Below are 16,068 nucleotides of genomic sequence, written 5' to 3'. Positions count from 1 at the left end.
AACTTGGCATGAATGCTTTCTGTCTCCCTGTATTTGTTATTTCCCTCCTTCAGTAACTATTTCTCAGGAAATAAATGCCCTGTTACTAGCTGCGCTATCAGAGAGTACACACAAGAAATGGGGATGTCCATAGAAACATAGGTAGTTTTGCTTTCTTTCCATTTAGTGACTGGGGAGACAGTACCAAGTGAAGATGCTTTTGTAGACACAAGTGAACTTGGCCCTGTTGCTGATCCTGCTTCGAGCAGGGGGCTTTTACTAGAGACCTCCAGAGGCTCCTTGCAGCCTCAGCGAGCCTGTGAATGAGGCTGCCCAGTAGCTGCTCTGGTCCTGGCTCAGTGGGCAGTTCGGGATGTATCTGCGAGAGCTGGGATTAGCAGATAATGCACAGAAAAGTCACGTCTTCTGTACTTTCAGTAGGACGTTAAGACATTGTACAATCTGGAGTTCAGTACAGCAATATGGACTGTCCTGATGATGGAAGAAGGCTACTTAGCACCATCTCCTGTTACGAGACTGTTTCTAGCCCTCAGCTGCAGTGCCAGCATCACTAATGTTCCCACTGCTGCATTTCAAGTTGTCTCTGTTTTGCCATCCCTTTGTATGGTACCTACACGTTGTCCTTTGGTGACGCATCCTGTGCAAGGAGAGGCATCCCCCATCTATTCATATCAGAGCTGAGTCTGCTCCCCAAGCCCTGCAGAGCAGTGCCATATTCCCTCTTCACCTCCTTCAAGAAAAAGCTGTTCCTGCAAACTGTTCCCAATGCCTTGTGGAACAGGAAAGTAGAATCTGTAGGGGGAAACAATTTTTCCTGTAGCAATGCGTTTGTAGGACTCTTGGCATTATCCCCACTGCCTTCCTGCTGTTAATCCAGCTGTTTTGTTTGTTGTTTTTTTTTTCTTTTTGTTCATAGTATGTATATTTGCTGTGGTTATCCAAATAGACAGATTGCTCAGTCTTTTCTGAGGATGTTGCAAAGTGTGGTGCTTACACTGCTCCTGTTATGACGTGTGAGAGGTCATAGTGGCCTGCAATGCATTTATCCCCATTCCAATGAGAGCTAAAGAAAAAATGAGATGATATTCTGCTAAGCCATAGAGGTGGATTTAATTTTATCCCTCTTTGTTGTTGGTTTTTTAGGATTTCTGCTTGGTTAGGAGTGCAGGTACACGAGGGGTTGTTTGCTTTGCACTGAATTAATAAGTCAGAAAATACAGTTTCTTACAGCATGCTGGCATTTCCCCTCTATGGCATAGTACAGAGAAGGAAGTAACAAGGCAGCGATTTCTGGAAGTGAAGGTGTCATGAAGTATTTGAATTCAGAAACTTTTTGTTGGGGAGGGAAAGAGATGTCTTTGAGTATCTCTGCAGTCTTGTGCAGTAGTACATGTACTATGTTGACCATCTCTGACCAAAAGCCACCTGGCATAGGCCCAAACAAATAAATGCAGACTCTCTTTGAATTAATTTTCAGTTCAGAGTGATATAGACTAAGTTTGTAGTTACAGGGACTGTGCAGCACTCACTCCTGGTGTTTTGCACTGTATGTGCTTTTTGGGAAGGGAGGCATCTTCTGGCAGTGACATATTAAACCTAAAAGCTTCCAGGGGAAAGCCTGAGCAGTAAGAAAGTCTAATGAGAATAGAATAATGCTTTCTGTCTTTGGCCCTTAATCTGTAAGGGGGATGTCCGTGTCAAGGGATGGGGAGGTGGCAAGCAGCATAAAAAATTCATTTGCTTCTTATAGATGCTGTAAATCAGAATGGATTCACACCCTTCTCTTGAGCTCCGCTAACTCTCTAGCTTTAAGTGTATGGCCAGGCTCCCCGTCCTTCACCTGCAGGTATAGCATGTTAGGGGCTTTACAGATACAAGCTGGAAAGATTTTCCTAAGTACTTCTGGTTTAGAGAAAAAGGGCAGAAGAAGCAACACTTTCTACTCATTTGTCACTTCCCTGATTTGCTTTTTGCTTCTAAAAATGCATGATTCATTTTTTCAACTACAGGATGAAGCTCTGTGATTGCAGAATTTATTGACCTGTTTTTTCTCGGGATTTCTTCTTTGCAGATTCCATGATGTCTAGAATGATGGTTCAGCTCAGGCTGTGTATTTTTTTTTTTTTATGAACGGTAACTTGATTCCCTTCTCCTTGGCCCTCTATTTTCATGAGGTCCTGTGACTTCTTGCATTTGAGGTGTATGTCCCTCTTTCAGATGTGGGCAAAATGAGGGTGAGAAGTTTGTAAGCTGTTAGGAGGAGGCAGGGACTGAGGCACTGGATAACTATGGGAACATCTTCCCCTTAGTAAATCAAGCTATTAACTGTATGTTGATCCCCTTACAACCTCTCTTTCAATTGCTAAAAGATGAAACGCAAATCCAGTTGGATGTATTCACTGACCTCAGCCTTGGCCTGACCAGCCCTTTCCAAGAAGTACATCCTCTCTGGGCCACTCGGAGGTGGTGCTGTGTGCAGCTCTGACTATAAGAGTCTGTCATTCAGGCCCCATGACTGTTTCTAAAACTGACACACTGTTCTTTTGTGTGCCACAAACTCTTCTCTACAAGAGGAGATTAAATAGGCTAGGACTCTTCAGCCTGGAGAAGAGAGAGCTAGGCAGGGTTGTGTGATGAGGAGCAGCATGAAGGAGGTGAATAATAAACAGAATTTGCTGTTTCTCACAAATTCACAGCATCAAATTGGATGTTGGTAGATGCTGTAGAGGTCAAATATAAAGGAAAAGGCCAGTAAGGCGTACATGAATCCATAAGCCACAGATTGCTAGAAGCTGGCAAAGTGTTCAGTGGGATGCTCTTAAACTTATTTCATCAGCATCTTTACTGTGACACTGCCAGAGTAAGGAAATTAGAGGAGAGGCACTGTTTATCTGAAGTGAAGTCTGGAGGGAGGTGATAGTCTTAGGACTAGGAAGCCCAAGTTCCTTACTTGGATGTTTTAAAAACATCTTTTTTATTGTGGGCAGCTCTTTGTACTTCCGTTGTTCAAAACCAAAATATATTTTGTCATCACTGTGCTAATCTCAAAATACATTGTAATCTGACTATGAATTTTGCTAGGTACTAATTCTTTCTGCACTGTGTTTTCTCTTCCTACGTGGCAGTGGAATAGCGGGGGTGTGGGTCTGTCTGTGTGTGGGCAAACAATGGAAGGCATTGCCTGGGGGAAATTAGGCAGCCTCTCATTTAAAAATAAATGAAATGGGTAGGAAAACAAATATGCAGATGCTGAGAACTTGGCTACACTGTTGAGAAGCTCTGGGATTTCCCATTCAAGCAATTGGCTGGAATGCCAGATTTTGGGACTAGAAATACTAGCTTCAGTCCTGAAGCTGAGTTGGTTGTTTGCTGTAGTTGGCATCCTGTTCAGAGAATAGATGCAGGAATGTGGGCTCAAGAGATATTGCAGCTCAAGAGTTGCCATGGATATTAGGAAAATGTGCCAGAAAATCATTAAACCTCAGTCCAGAAACACTGTGGATTTCCAGCCCTTCATCATACAGGACAGATGCTCCCTTTGGGCTGAGCAAGGCCGTCTGCTCTTACAGCAGATGGACCCCTTGGAATACAGCAGCAAGGGCTGTGGTGTTGCCTGCAGCCTGAAGGCATGGGTTGATTAATCTCATCCACTTCTTGCGTGCATTGGGACAAACTGCTTTGCAGCGTTAGTCACAGAGAAGAAAATTCCATTTCCAGGAGTTCTTGCACTCCATGTGTACACAAAGGAGTGTATCTGGTGTGGTTTCCCCTACCAGCTCTTCCAAACTCTGTAAAGAGAAGTGCTTAGGAGGCATTGCAGTTGGGATAGCTTGCGCCAAACAGCTGTTGTAAGGGGAAAACTGGCCTTGTTTTCCTCTGACTTGACACTGCTCATGGAAATAGCCTCCTTTGCCCCTCAAGATGGTCCTAGACAAATGGTTGCTTCCACCAGACTTTTGAGGCACATCCTTAGATGTGTCACATCCTTAATGGTGATGTTGGTTACATTAATGTTTTTGAACTCCTCAACCCCCATCAGAAAGGATGTGGTATTTAAGTTGGCCAGTGACAGAGAATTGGAGCCTGAAATTTCATATGATTCTACTGTTCCTGCTAGGGCTGAAATAGGTTGAAACTGTTGACTTTTTGGTAGTAAAGTTTACCTGAACAGAGGCTAAGGCAGATGCAGAAGCACGGTGTACACCCATTGTTATATTGTCATAAGTTTTATACACTATTTGTGCTTGTGTATGAGACTAGGTAGTCTTGGGATTAAGAAGGCCATTTATGTGTTGAACCTGTCATTATTCATAAATGAACTATGAGGGCAGTCAGAGCCTGCTTCCCTTTAGGCTCAGATTCTCATGAATGCATAGATAAATGCATGCATCGCTCTCCCTGTCTACAACTGCTAGAGTACTTGAATCTGATTGCTGCAGTTTGTGTGGATTTTGCGCTGATGAAGCTTTGACTGGGTTGTCCTATTTTTACTTTGCTGGCACCCTGCCCTCGCTATAGCAAATACTGACAGTACTTGTCAAGGACAACACTGGGAATTTCAGTTCCCTTAAGTGACCTGGGGGAGGGGGGAAGGAAAAAAAAAAAGAAAAGATTCACGTTGAATCCACCTTGGCAGATGGACAGATGGTGCATCTGGTGGGACATCCTGGGAATTCCAGAGATCTGCAATGAGGAACACAAACCTGACCTCAGATATTTTCTTATGAATCTTGGCAGTGTTTCATCTCTGTAGTATCAGCGGGCAGACACAAGCATACACTGATATTGCCATCCTTATTAAACCAAGATTCATCTGCATATTCCAGTTCTCCTAGCAAATACAAATGGAGAGAGCAGCATGTGGTATACATAATAATCACTGCGATGGGATTGGCGTTAACAGCTTACCTCATTAGGGAGAAGCATACTGAGTTGATTCATGAGTTTGCTTGCCTGTACTACTCGAGTTACGGAGCACAAATAGCATCCTTAGTCCCTGTCCTTATCACTACCCATGTTTTATCTATGAAAATTCTTCATAACATTTTCTAAATAAATTAACTTAAAGTGTTCTTTTTTCTTCCTAAATAGAGCTGACCTTTTAAATCCTGCTTTATATCTACTTCCTTTGTAGATTCCATTAGATTTTACTATCAATTTTTACTTGTAAGAAATAATTTTTGACTTTTTCCTCCTTTTCTTTTAGTAATGAACTTAACATTACTTCATGTGTTGTACTGTCAAAATGGGCCTTTGGGAAATTAATTACCATTGCAGGTGAAGGGTGTTAGGATAAATCCGATGAAAGCACAGTCTCTTTTTGCATTTCCCAAATCTCCTCTAAGATTTAATGTATGCCCTGCAGCAGAAGCCAAACTTTGTATGATTTTTGCCCCCTCCTGAAGTTGGCCATGCAAATGAGAAAATATCCTGGCTAATTATGCCCAGTGAGTTTTAATTTTATTTATTACAGTCCCAGGCTGGGATTGAAAAAGCAAACACTTAATATTGCATTCACCCCCACGTAAATACCTGCAGTGCATTGCAGAAGGAATTAAAAAAAAAAAAAAGACAATTTGGCATCTATTCTTTTCATTCTCTCTAGTATTGCTGTTTTCCATATATAATGTCTTTTCTGCAGAAATGACAATTATTTTATATTTGTCGTGATTTAACCCCAGACAGCAACTGAGGACCAGACAGCCGCTCACTAACTCCCCCCACCAGTGGGATGGGGGAGAGAATCGGAAGAGTAAAAGTGAGAAAACTCATGGGTTGAGATAAGAACAGTTTAATAATTGAAATAAAATAAAGTAGTAGTAGTAGTAATAATAATAATAATAGAATATACAAAGCAAGTGATGCACAATGCAATTGCTCACCACCTGCTGACTGATGCCCTGCCAGTCCCTGAGCAGGGCCCCCCAGCCAGCTTTCCCTCAATTTATATACTGAGCATGACGTCATATGGTATGGCATAGCCCTTTGGCCAGTTTGGGTCAGCTGTCCTGGCTGTGCCCCCTCCCAGCTTCTTGTGCATCTCCAGCCTCATCAGTGTGTTATCAACATTATTCTCATGCTAAATCCAAAACACAGCACTATATCAACTACTAGGAAGTAAATTAACTCTATCCCAGCTGAAACCAGAACAATATTCAAGATTATTTTCTCTTTGTGAAAAGTCCTCTTAAATTTTATGTTCTTGGTTTTATAGCAATGAGTTGGACATTTTTAGATCACACTGCTTGAATTTGGATGGTGATCAAAACTGGGACCAGTTGAAGACATGAGAAGGGATGTCATCTGTCCTCTTTTAAAACATTTCTGATTTTGGATAAGTCCTAAAGTAGATTTGAATATTGCCTGCCTATATCTCTGTCATCAGCAAAAAAAAAAAAAATTTAAACTGCACACCTTCAGATGCTGTGTCGTGGTTTAATCCCAGCCGGCAACTAAGCACCACACAGCCGCTCACTCACTCTCCCTCAGGTGGGATGGGTGAGAGAATCGGAACAGCAAAAGTGAGAAAACTCGTGGGTTGAGATAAAGACAGTTTACTAGGTAAAGCAAAAGATGTGCATGCAAGCAAAGCAAAACAAGGAATTCATTCACTACTCATCAGCAGGCAGGTGTTCAGCCATCTCCAGGAAAGCAGGGCTCCATCGCGCGTAACAGTTACTTGGGAAGACAAATGCCATCACTATGAACGTCCCCCCCCTTCCTTCTTCTTCCCCCAGCTTACATACTGAGTATGATGTCATATGGTATGGAATAGCCCTTTGGCCAGTCTGGGTCAGTTGTCCTAGCTATGCTCCCTCCCAGCTTCTTATGCACCTGGCAGAGCACAAGAAGCTGAAAAGTCCTTGACTAGTGCAAACTCTACTCAGCAAGAACCAAAACTTGGTGTTAACTCAGTGTGTTATCAACATTGTTCTCATCCTAAATCCAAAACACAGCACTATACCAGCTACTAGGAAGAAAATTAACTCTATCCCAGCTGAAACCAGGACATGCTGGAATACCTGAATCTTTTCTTTTTAATTGTTCCATTAAATGCTACCTACAGGAAGGGCTGTCCTGACTAGTTGTAAGGATCTGATAGTCCAGGTTATAGTTCCTCTGATCTTTCGTGTCGCCTTAAAAAGATCACTTCAGTCCTGTGAGTGATTATTTTCCCCCTTACCTTTTGTTTCTCCTGCCTGTTTCAATCGTAGGGTCCAGTGGACGTGTTTACAAACAGCACAGGGCACACTGAAGCTTCAGGTGTCCTTTCAGTTTCTATTTTAATGAAAGAAATTGTGGACAGGTTTTCAAAGTTTCCCTTTCTCATGCTTGTATTCGTACTTTGTAAATTACTGACAATTTGCTTTGTGTTTATGCAGCAAAAATTACAATATTGTTAGAAATGCCTCTTTCTTTTTCATCAAATTGTTGTTAAAAAATTTATCTTTTTCCTCTTTCTCTGTACTAAAAAAAAAGCAAAACACTGGTAATAATGTGGAAATGGAAGGGGGAAAATATCCTAAATCCAAACTATGTTACATGGCTGGGAAGGAAAAGGTGAAAAAGGTATCTTAATGACTTAATCCTTTGTAAAGATCAATATACAGTGGGAAAAATAGTATTAGAAATAGAGGAATACATGATATTCTGTGAGAGTGAAGAACGCCTTGGGTCCTTCCCAAAAGTATGCACGTACATCACAAATTAGACATGCTAACTAATGTAATTAAACCATTGCAGACAGCTCATTTTTAGAGTGTGAGTTCTGGAAAACCCCTCAATACCACCCAAGTTATAGGCTGGAAGGGCAGGGTGCAGAGTAACTGAGCAAGGTTTAAAAAAATCCAAACCCACAAACACCCAAAACCTGGCTATCAGAATTAAAATCCCCGCTGTTCTGAAGACCATCCCCACATCTTTTCATATCTTTTCTAATATTTGAATTTAGCTAGATAATGCAAGTAATGACAGAACTTCTTCCTCTGACAGCTTAAGGGATGACTGACAATGAAGTGTAATAAAACCATGTAGAAGAATTCCCTGCTCTTGGGCTGATATATGAGGTTTGTACTGTCAGGTGAGCTCGGTCTAAGGTAGTTATAAAACAAGAATATGTTTGTACAAAGCAAAGTCTCTGTAAAAATAGGCAATCCTACTGGAGGATACTACCTCTGAAGAGGGGGGAGTTTTTCTATCCTTTGTCTCACTTTAATCTGCATAAAAGTGAGTGTTCAGATTATTTGGACAATGCCAGGAGTCAGTTTTGCCTGTCCTACCTTAATTTTAAGGCTTTTTGTTTTCCCTGACTTTGTTTCATATACACAAGACTAGAAAATAATGATTCAGGCCCATGAAGGGTGCACTGGTCTGTAGAAATACTGTTTCATAACAAAATAAAGACAGGTTCTTCAGATTCATCTGCTGCACTCACATCACCGCATCTGACTTGGAGAGAAATCATGTTTTAATGTAGTCTTGTTCTTTTCCAGATATGTTTACTTATTTATTTATTTTCACATGCAGCTTGAAAATGGTGCTGAATTCAAATCCTATTTGCCTGATGCCATTGCAGAGTAAATAAGAGCCGTGCTGATCTAGTCCTTTAAAATGTGTTTAGTAAATGCTATAAAGGGTAACTACAGAACCGGTTTCAGCAGGGTGAACTCCTTGTTATAACTGCAATGACTTGTACATGTGGAAAGATACTGGAGTTGGGGATAGCTAGCTTTTGTCTTTGGTACAGAGTTGACGGACTTCCCACTCCTGCTGGAGAGGGAGTTTGCCCTGAATGAGACCCCTGTGGAGAAAGAAGGCAGTTTGAAGGTTGGTAGGGGGCTGCTTAAGTGGCTTTTGGAATCTGACTTTAGCATGTAATTGGGGGTACCTCAATAGAGTTCACCCCCACTGCTGTTGCTTCAGAGTCAAAATTCATGGGAAGTACAACCCTATGGTAAATTAAAGGCCAACTACGGGGATGCATGTAGGATATAATACCTTGTCCTTGTTTGTTTGTTTGATTTTTGCAGATGGCTTTTCTGCTTTTGCTTTGTAAAATGATGAATTCTAAATGGAACAGCTGTCTGTACAGGATGGTTTATTTGTTTCCCTTTTTTCATTTTCAAATTTATTTATATAAAATCCTTTCTGCTGATGCCAAGCCAAACTGTCAGCACATTTACCTCTATTAAAAATGTAGGTGTTCTAACAACAAAGTAATCAAACCTTAAAAAAATGCCTTTTATCTAAGGCATAGATAACAGGCTCTTTTCCCTTCACCCGCAACACAGCACAACCTCCTCCCACAGTTCTGTCCCAGCCACATGCCCGAGGGAAGTTGGCATCAGTGTTCAGATCTTCTAACTGTTCATCTCACAGTGGTATGCAAGTGCAGAGTCTGAGAATCAAGGTGGTCAACAGTGGAAATAATAATATATTTTAAAAGTTCAGTCATCAAGTTTTGCAAATCCTACCTTTGTGACAAATTATTAAAATGACAAAAAAAATTCTTCTTTTTTTTTCTTTAAATTTTTTTTACATCTGTTCAGTGTGATAGAGTAAATGATTTCCAGCATGGAAAAGAAATTGTCTTTGTTCACGTTACTCTTGTTCGGTTTCTACTCCATGACTTCTCATAACAATAAATTTAGTGCAGAAAATGTGGATAACTTAAAAAAGAAAAAAACTAAAGTATGCCACAACACTTTTTTAGAAGTTGTTGTTCAGTTTTCTAAAGTTGCAAGAGGAGAGAGAAGTTGGGAGGTGTGGTGATGAGGAGGGAATGTGTGCTTAGGAAAACCAAAGATCTGGAGAGTGTTAACTCTTTTGCAGCTGGTTTTTACTCACTCTTTCTCCCTTCCTCCCCCTGGTTCTGGTAGTTCTCTTTTTTCCCTTTAGTTAAGGAGACCTAGCCCGCTATTTTGCCACAAACAGACGTCCAGGGGAAAATAAGAGTGGGGTAAGCTCCTGTGGTAATTTCTTTTCTAATGCTCTCTTCATTAGTTTTCCTCTTGGTAAACCCCTGATCCTGTCACATGTTGTCTATGTAATAAGATCGGTGGATTTCACTTCAAAACACTTGTCTGGTCTTACCTTGAACCCCTTTCTTCTGTCCAAAATACCTTTTGGCAAGGAATTTCACAGATTTATGGCTCAACAGAACAGGGCAAAAATCCATGCTGTTGCAATTGGCCTCAATCTATTGAGTTTAGTGGAAAGGCATCATTTTACTGAAGCAAAGTGTAGGCTGTTACAGTAACACCATGAGTTTCATCATACATGCATGCCTACTATATGAAGTCATTCCTGTTAGTGTTATATTTTGTTAACTATATGTGAAATAGCTGCAGCCCATAAATAGGAAAACATACTGAAATAAAATTAATTTGAGATAATATTTAGGCAAATGTTTTCTTGATAGAAAAACTTATAAACTTGATGTGTTTTCTTATTATGGCATTGTTGAGTTTTAGGGACTTAGTGTTTGTCTCAAAATGATGCATATTGACAGTCTTAATATTGAAGGTGTGTGCTCCTTTTTTCTTTCTCTCTCTGATAGTTCTCTTTTTTTACCTCTTTATTTAGGAAGAATAGAGAGTGGTGCAGGCAGGATATGTTGTGCTGACTATAACAAAATCCGAGAGGTGCTTATTGAAAGTACCGGGTTTATTTCCAGTCAAGTGTAACATCAAATGTATAGAACTCTTTCAGCCTTCCCACTCAAGTAATTTTGTCATTATTATTTCTTCATCATTCCTATCAAAGGGCCAAATTTTGCCCTCTAATGTCTATGCAGTATGTCCTTTGAATTCAAAGGAAGCACATATACAGTTTTGGAGGTGAATGTTTCATCTAAGGACAGCGAATGCTTTTGTGCAGGCTCTGCGTATTGTTCACTTAGATGACTAAGGTCTGAGTGTTCCAGCTTAGCTGAAGGAGGGAAAATTTTATTTGCTTCATTTATTTTTTTACAAGAGTCATTCACCATTATATATTTTATGAATTAAACTGGAATCTGGAAGATCAGAATCCCTGGTCTGTCACAAACTGTCTTAGGCAAATCATTAAATTTCAAAGTGTCCCATTTATGATACTCACAAAAATTGAGTTGATCTGTTTGTTCATTTCAATTGCAAATAGGTCAGGGGCTGCCTGCTGCAAGTTTTTGTCTATGAAAGCTTCTGTGATACCACTGCATATTTTACTAAAATGGCTTGATTTTACTAGAACGAAAATATTAATTTATATTTTAAATTATATGTATTTAAATCATTCAGCTTGAGGATCCAGGACAGTTAGCAAATGGAACAACCTGTGATTTATCCATGCCTTGATTAATTTTAATCATAGCTTTTTCTTAATCTTGAGTTCTCTGACAATTAGGATAAATTTTGCTTCTAATGAAGACACAACTGCTCAGCTAGAATGGGATTATGGTAATTATTAGAGTTGCAAAGAAATTTGTTTCATAAGCTTTTAGAAGGGTTCGTTATCTGACCAAAAACAAGACCGATGTGGCTGGTGCTAATTAAAGCAAAAAAACTGAGGAATAAAAAAGGTTTCATTCTGAGTTATGAATATCATTAAAAGCTTACAAGGCTAGTTCAACTTGCGTTTTGTGCATTGTTGGAGGAAGAAAAAGTGTCTGCATTTGTAAGACAAGTAGAAATGAGAAGTGACCTTCAACTTTGTAAAGCCTTTAAAAGGAAACTGTTTGAAGGGAATAAATGTGGCTAAGCCTCTAATACAGGCCTTTGGCAAACCACAAATGACTAGTAATTAGCTTTACTGCATTGGGTTAATTAATAAAAGGTAGCTTAAAATATGCAGAAAGCATATTTGTCCATTACACTGATGATGTAAATTACAATAATAACAGAGTACTGTTCTTTTTACCTCTCCGAAGAGCTTTATTAACATCTGATGTTTCTTGTTGCCAGCACCCCTGTGATATGAATATAACTACTGCTGTTGTACAGGTGACATAAATGAATTTTTACCACCAAATAGCAGGAGAAGTAAAGGTAATATGCTGAGGGCAAGGGCAGGCATGACCAAAGCACAAATATGAACAAATCTGCTCTTACAGGCAAAATTCATATATATAACCATAGAGCTGTTAAACCACTGTGCTTCTCCTGCAGCCTCTGGGATGAAGCTGTTGGGGACTTGCTGGTTCGAGAGAGCTCACACGGTCCTGCAGAGCGTGGCTGGGTGCAGATCACACACCAGTCAGTTCTGTTTGTGCCATCCTGTAAGCTGCTCTTGCTTTCTTCAGCATTGACCCAAAGCTTCTAAATCTCTCTTCACCATTGCCAAGAGTAGATGCAATGGCAGAGAGCATGACTGGGCTGTCACTGTACCAGCAGGGTGTTAGGTTCTGTTAGATGATTTCCCAGAATACCATGAAAAGCCAAAATCTCATCCCTTCTCAGGCTTCCTGCCTTGTAGGGATGGGGAAAAACCAACAATTTTGGCTATTCCCTTTGTTTCTTTCTTGTTTTAAAAACAAAGTGTTCTCTGCAGCACTGAAAAAAGCTCCCTGGCGAGCTGGAAAACCAGGCATGCATTTCCCATTCTCTTTCCTTATTTTGTATTTGAGCCCAATGATTAATAGAAGCCATAACAATGATTCTTATAAAACCAATATATTTTATAATTCTTTTAAAAGATGTTACAGATAGTTATAAATAGCATACTTTCTTCTTGGATTCCTTGTCTCTAGTATTTGAATAATAAATAATTACTCTAATAACTGAGTAAGCATTAATAAAAATTAATTAATCTTTTATATTAGTATTTTATACGATCTTTATAATTTTATGTACAATGGTATAAATAGTGATGAAGTAAACGTGAGTTCTAGGAAAAATCTCAGACTCACAGTTATACAGATAAGTATATGTATGTATGCACATACTTGCATGCAGCATATTGAGGATGAGACGTTAGTCTGATAGGCCTCTATGCGCATAAATAGGTTTCTTTGGGTTGTTAATGTTTGGCAGCTCTAAACAGCCTTGGACTCAAGTAAGTTGATGGATGTTTGGCTGGTGGGGCACAGGGGGCTGGTGAAGACAATGGCCGTTAGTGACGTACAGGTTTTCTGCTTGCATGCATGAAATGTGTTTTAACTGTAAGGATTCCAGAAGAAACAGACTGAAAGCCACAGGTAAAGGCAATATGCACACTTAAATGCGAAAACATTTCCTAAGGATGAGATAAACCACAACAAAATCATGTCTTCAGCTAGTACAAATCTAGATAGCATCAGTGACTCCACCACTAGCACCACTGAAAGATCTGGGCCATAAAAAGTGTTTTGAAGCTCAATTTACAGCAAAGCAAACCCTAATGGAGTGCTGGTGTGTAAGAGATAAATTGATTGCCAGTTTTCTATCCATCCACCAATCACAACTGAATCAGTGGTATAAACAAGTTACTTATTTTTCAAAAGTCAAACATAAAGTGTAAAAGAGATTATCTAATATACAGTAAGAGGGGAAAAAAGGAAGGAAAAGGCAAAGAATGGAACAATATCTCTTTCCATTTAGGCTGGTGTAACTCCATTGCACTGCCTCCATTTACGCCTGTGTAGTTCAGATCGGCATTCACTTCTTGTCCTGGAGATTGAATTTATCTCCCACAGCTTTTGTTTCTGGTCACTTCCCAAGCTGCATGCTGTTGTGTGTCTTTTAATAATTTGCTTCACAATAATATGTTAGAGGCATACCAACTAAACTGAAGGAAAGAAGAGAGAATACAGAACTCATAATTGAAGGATATTTTTCCTCTCACTTCTGAGATTTTCATGCTGTTTGTGTTACCACAAATGTAACTCAGCCTAATTTTGATAACAGTGTTGCCTGTTTAATCAGAGAACAGGGGATTCTCCTTTGAAACAAGATTTCAATAGCATTTTCGCCTGTTACTTGTCCTTCTCCATGCTCAGAAAGTTTGTGACACTTTAATTGCTAACAAGTGGAGGATAAGTGGAATGTTTCTATTGAGAGTGATCTTTACCTACTTGCTGGATACATTAAATGTTGTTGTCTTCAGTGCTTGTATTTGAAGTGAATCACAGATCAGAGGAATAAGTAATTATTTCAGGTATTATACAGTGAATCAGCCTTAGGAAACTCTTGCCTGAATGAGATGAGACAGTTTTATAATTATTTTTTCCAGCACATTATTTTTACAGAAATGTTTATAATTAATTGCATTTTTTAAAAACTGTCTCCAATTAGATGTTTACCCAACTACTGTGAACATGGAGGAAAATGCTCTCAGTCCTGGACCACCTTTTACTGTGATTGTAATGATACAGGCTACATGGGAGCTACCTGTCATAACTGTAAGTAAACCCACACATACCGTGTTTTCTACTACAGCTGGTATGTCAAGGTGCACATAAACTAGAGAGAAGCTTTGTGAGAGGTCATATCATATTATAGGATGTAGCATGTCCTAACATGGTTTGAACAGGTCAAGAACTGGGCTGGGAACACACAGGAATCCATTTGCAAATATGCATGTTTCTTAACAAATATTTTGGAGAAAACAAAACCAGATTATTTTAACTAATTTCCACATTTTATTCTCACGTTATACATTGATTTGGAGAGTCTCAAATTCATTTATGTTACATACACATCATAGACACTTTGGTCATTAGACATTTAGTTGAATTTAGCTAGGCTGAGCTGGGTGATTTTCATCTGTGTTTGGGGCTGTGTGTCAATTCTGGCACCATGGGCTTCCTTGTTTTTAGATTATCCAAAACTTCATGTTGCAAGAACCTAATTTTCAATAGTTTATAATTTTGGAATTTTGCTGAACTATTATTTGGGCTGCTGCTATTAGCAAGGATACAGTGTCTGAAACAGCGGTGGTACATGAAGCATTGAGCTACTGAAATCCACAGCAAAAGGAATGTTAAGGTGTTTTTAAGGTTTAAAAAGAAGTATAAAACAGTACAGGCACAGCATGCTGGGAATTCTAACAAAAAAAGAGAGAGAGAAGGGGGAAGCCAAAATAAAGCCTGTTCATACAGCTGACTAAAAGGGAAAACAGTTAGAAAATGAAGGTAAACTTCCTGTTCAATGACTGGAAATAAAGAAAAAAAAAGAGTGAGTAAGAATAACAATTCCAGGAATACAACTGTAACCACTCCAGGTGTTTGATGAACACTTGGACCGCAGATAGGATGAGATTGGCGAGATACATTTTTTTTCCTTATTAAGCTAAAAACCAGGAGAGAAGAAAAGGTACTTAGTGGTTTGAAGCTGAGAACATTGGCAACCATACTGTAATTCTGGAGAGTTTAATGGTTTGCTAATTAACAGTAAATCACTTGTGGTGTGGGGTCTGCAAGCTGGTGGGAGAGGCTGTTGAGAGGTCTATTCATAGATTCATCACCTGAACTCTACATTGTAAGCACAAAGGAAGCTAAGGGTTTGGTGCAGAAATCATGCCAAGCCAGATGAAGGATGGGAAGAAAAAAATGCTGAGTTTATAGTTTTAAAAAGAGGGTTTACTTTTTTTGTCAAATATTTTTGTCATGCCAAAAGGCATCACCCCTCTTCAAAACCTCCAAACCCAACCCAGAATACATGCAGTGATTGAGGCCATAGCAGAGTATTTACACCAGCTGATGGTTGGTACAAAACTAGATGGCTAAATCAGTTGGTGAGAAGGGATAAGCTCCTTGGGGAAGGAAGAGGCCTGTCACTATTGTCCATCAAAGGCGATTAGGGAGGCTAACCTCTAGGCTACATCTGTGCTGTCATATTAGCTCGGGACCTGGGGCTTACTGTGTCTGTGCCAGCTGAGTGTGGCTTGTGTTCAAAGGAGACCATCTCATTGCTGCTGAGGACTGGTTCATGACTAGGTTTCCCCACAGACATTTGCATGGAGCTAGTAAAGCCTCCTGCTTTCATGAACTCATCTGCGCTCCCAAAGCACATACATAGCTGCAGTTACTTAAGGTTCACTGATGTAAGAACTACTCTGAAAAGTTTCTCAGGAAGATCTTGTGTTAAGACTTTCCAGCAGATCAAGCTGTGCACA

The 16,068-nt window shown here is 39.7% G+C and overlaps 1 protein-coding gene across 6 annotated transcripts in view; it reads left to right on the top strand.

Annotated features, from left to right (window-relative positions):
• Positions 1–16,068, top strand: part of CNTNAP5 (contactin associated protein family member 5) — a 298,841-nt gene that overhangs the window by 163,311 nt on the left and 119,462 nt on the right. For all 6 annotated transcript variants that reach the window (XR_015698843.1, XM_087732313.1, XM_087732311.1 and 3 more), the window contains one exon: positions 14,247–14,353. Coding sequence is in view for 5 of the 6 variants with exons in the window: in XM_087732313.1 (XP_087588439.1) it covers positions 14,247–14,353 (107 nt within the window). In the remaining variant the exon portion in view is untranslated. The remainder of the gene's footprint in view (positions 1–14,246; positions 14,354–16,068) is intronic.

Source organism: Nipponia nippon, unplaced genomic scaffold, assembly GCF_047370975.1.
Source record: "Nipponia nippon isolate SJK-2023a ecotype South Korea unplaced genomic scaffold, ASM4737097v1 scaffold_5, whole genome shotgun sequence".
In the NCBI taxonomy this organism is placed as follows: domain Eukaryota; kingdom Metazoa; phylum Chordata; class Aves; order Pelecaniformes; family Threskiornithidae; genus Nipponia; species Nipponia nippon.
Note: the sequence above shows the minus strand (reverse complement) of the source record. Positions and strands in the feature narration are given on the sequence as shown.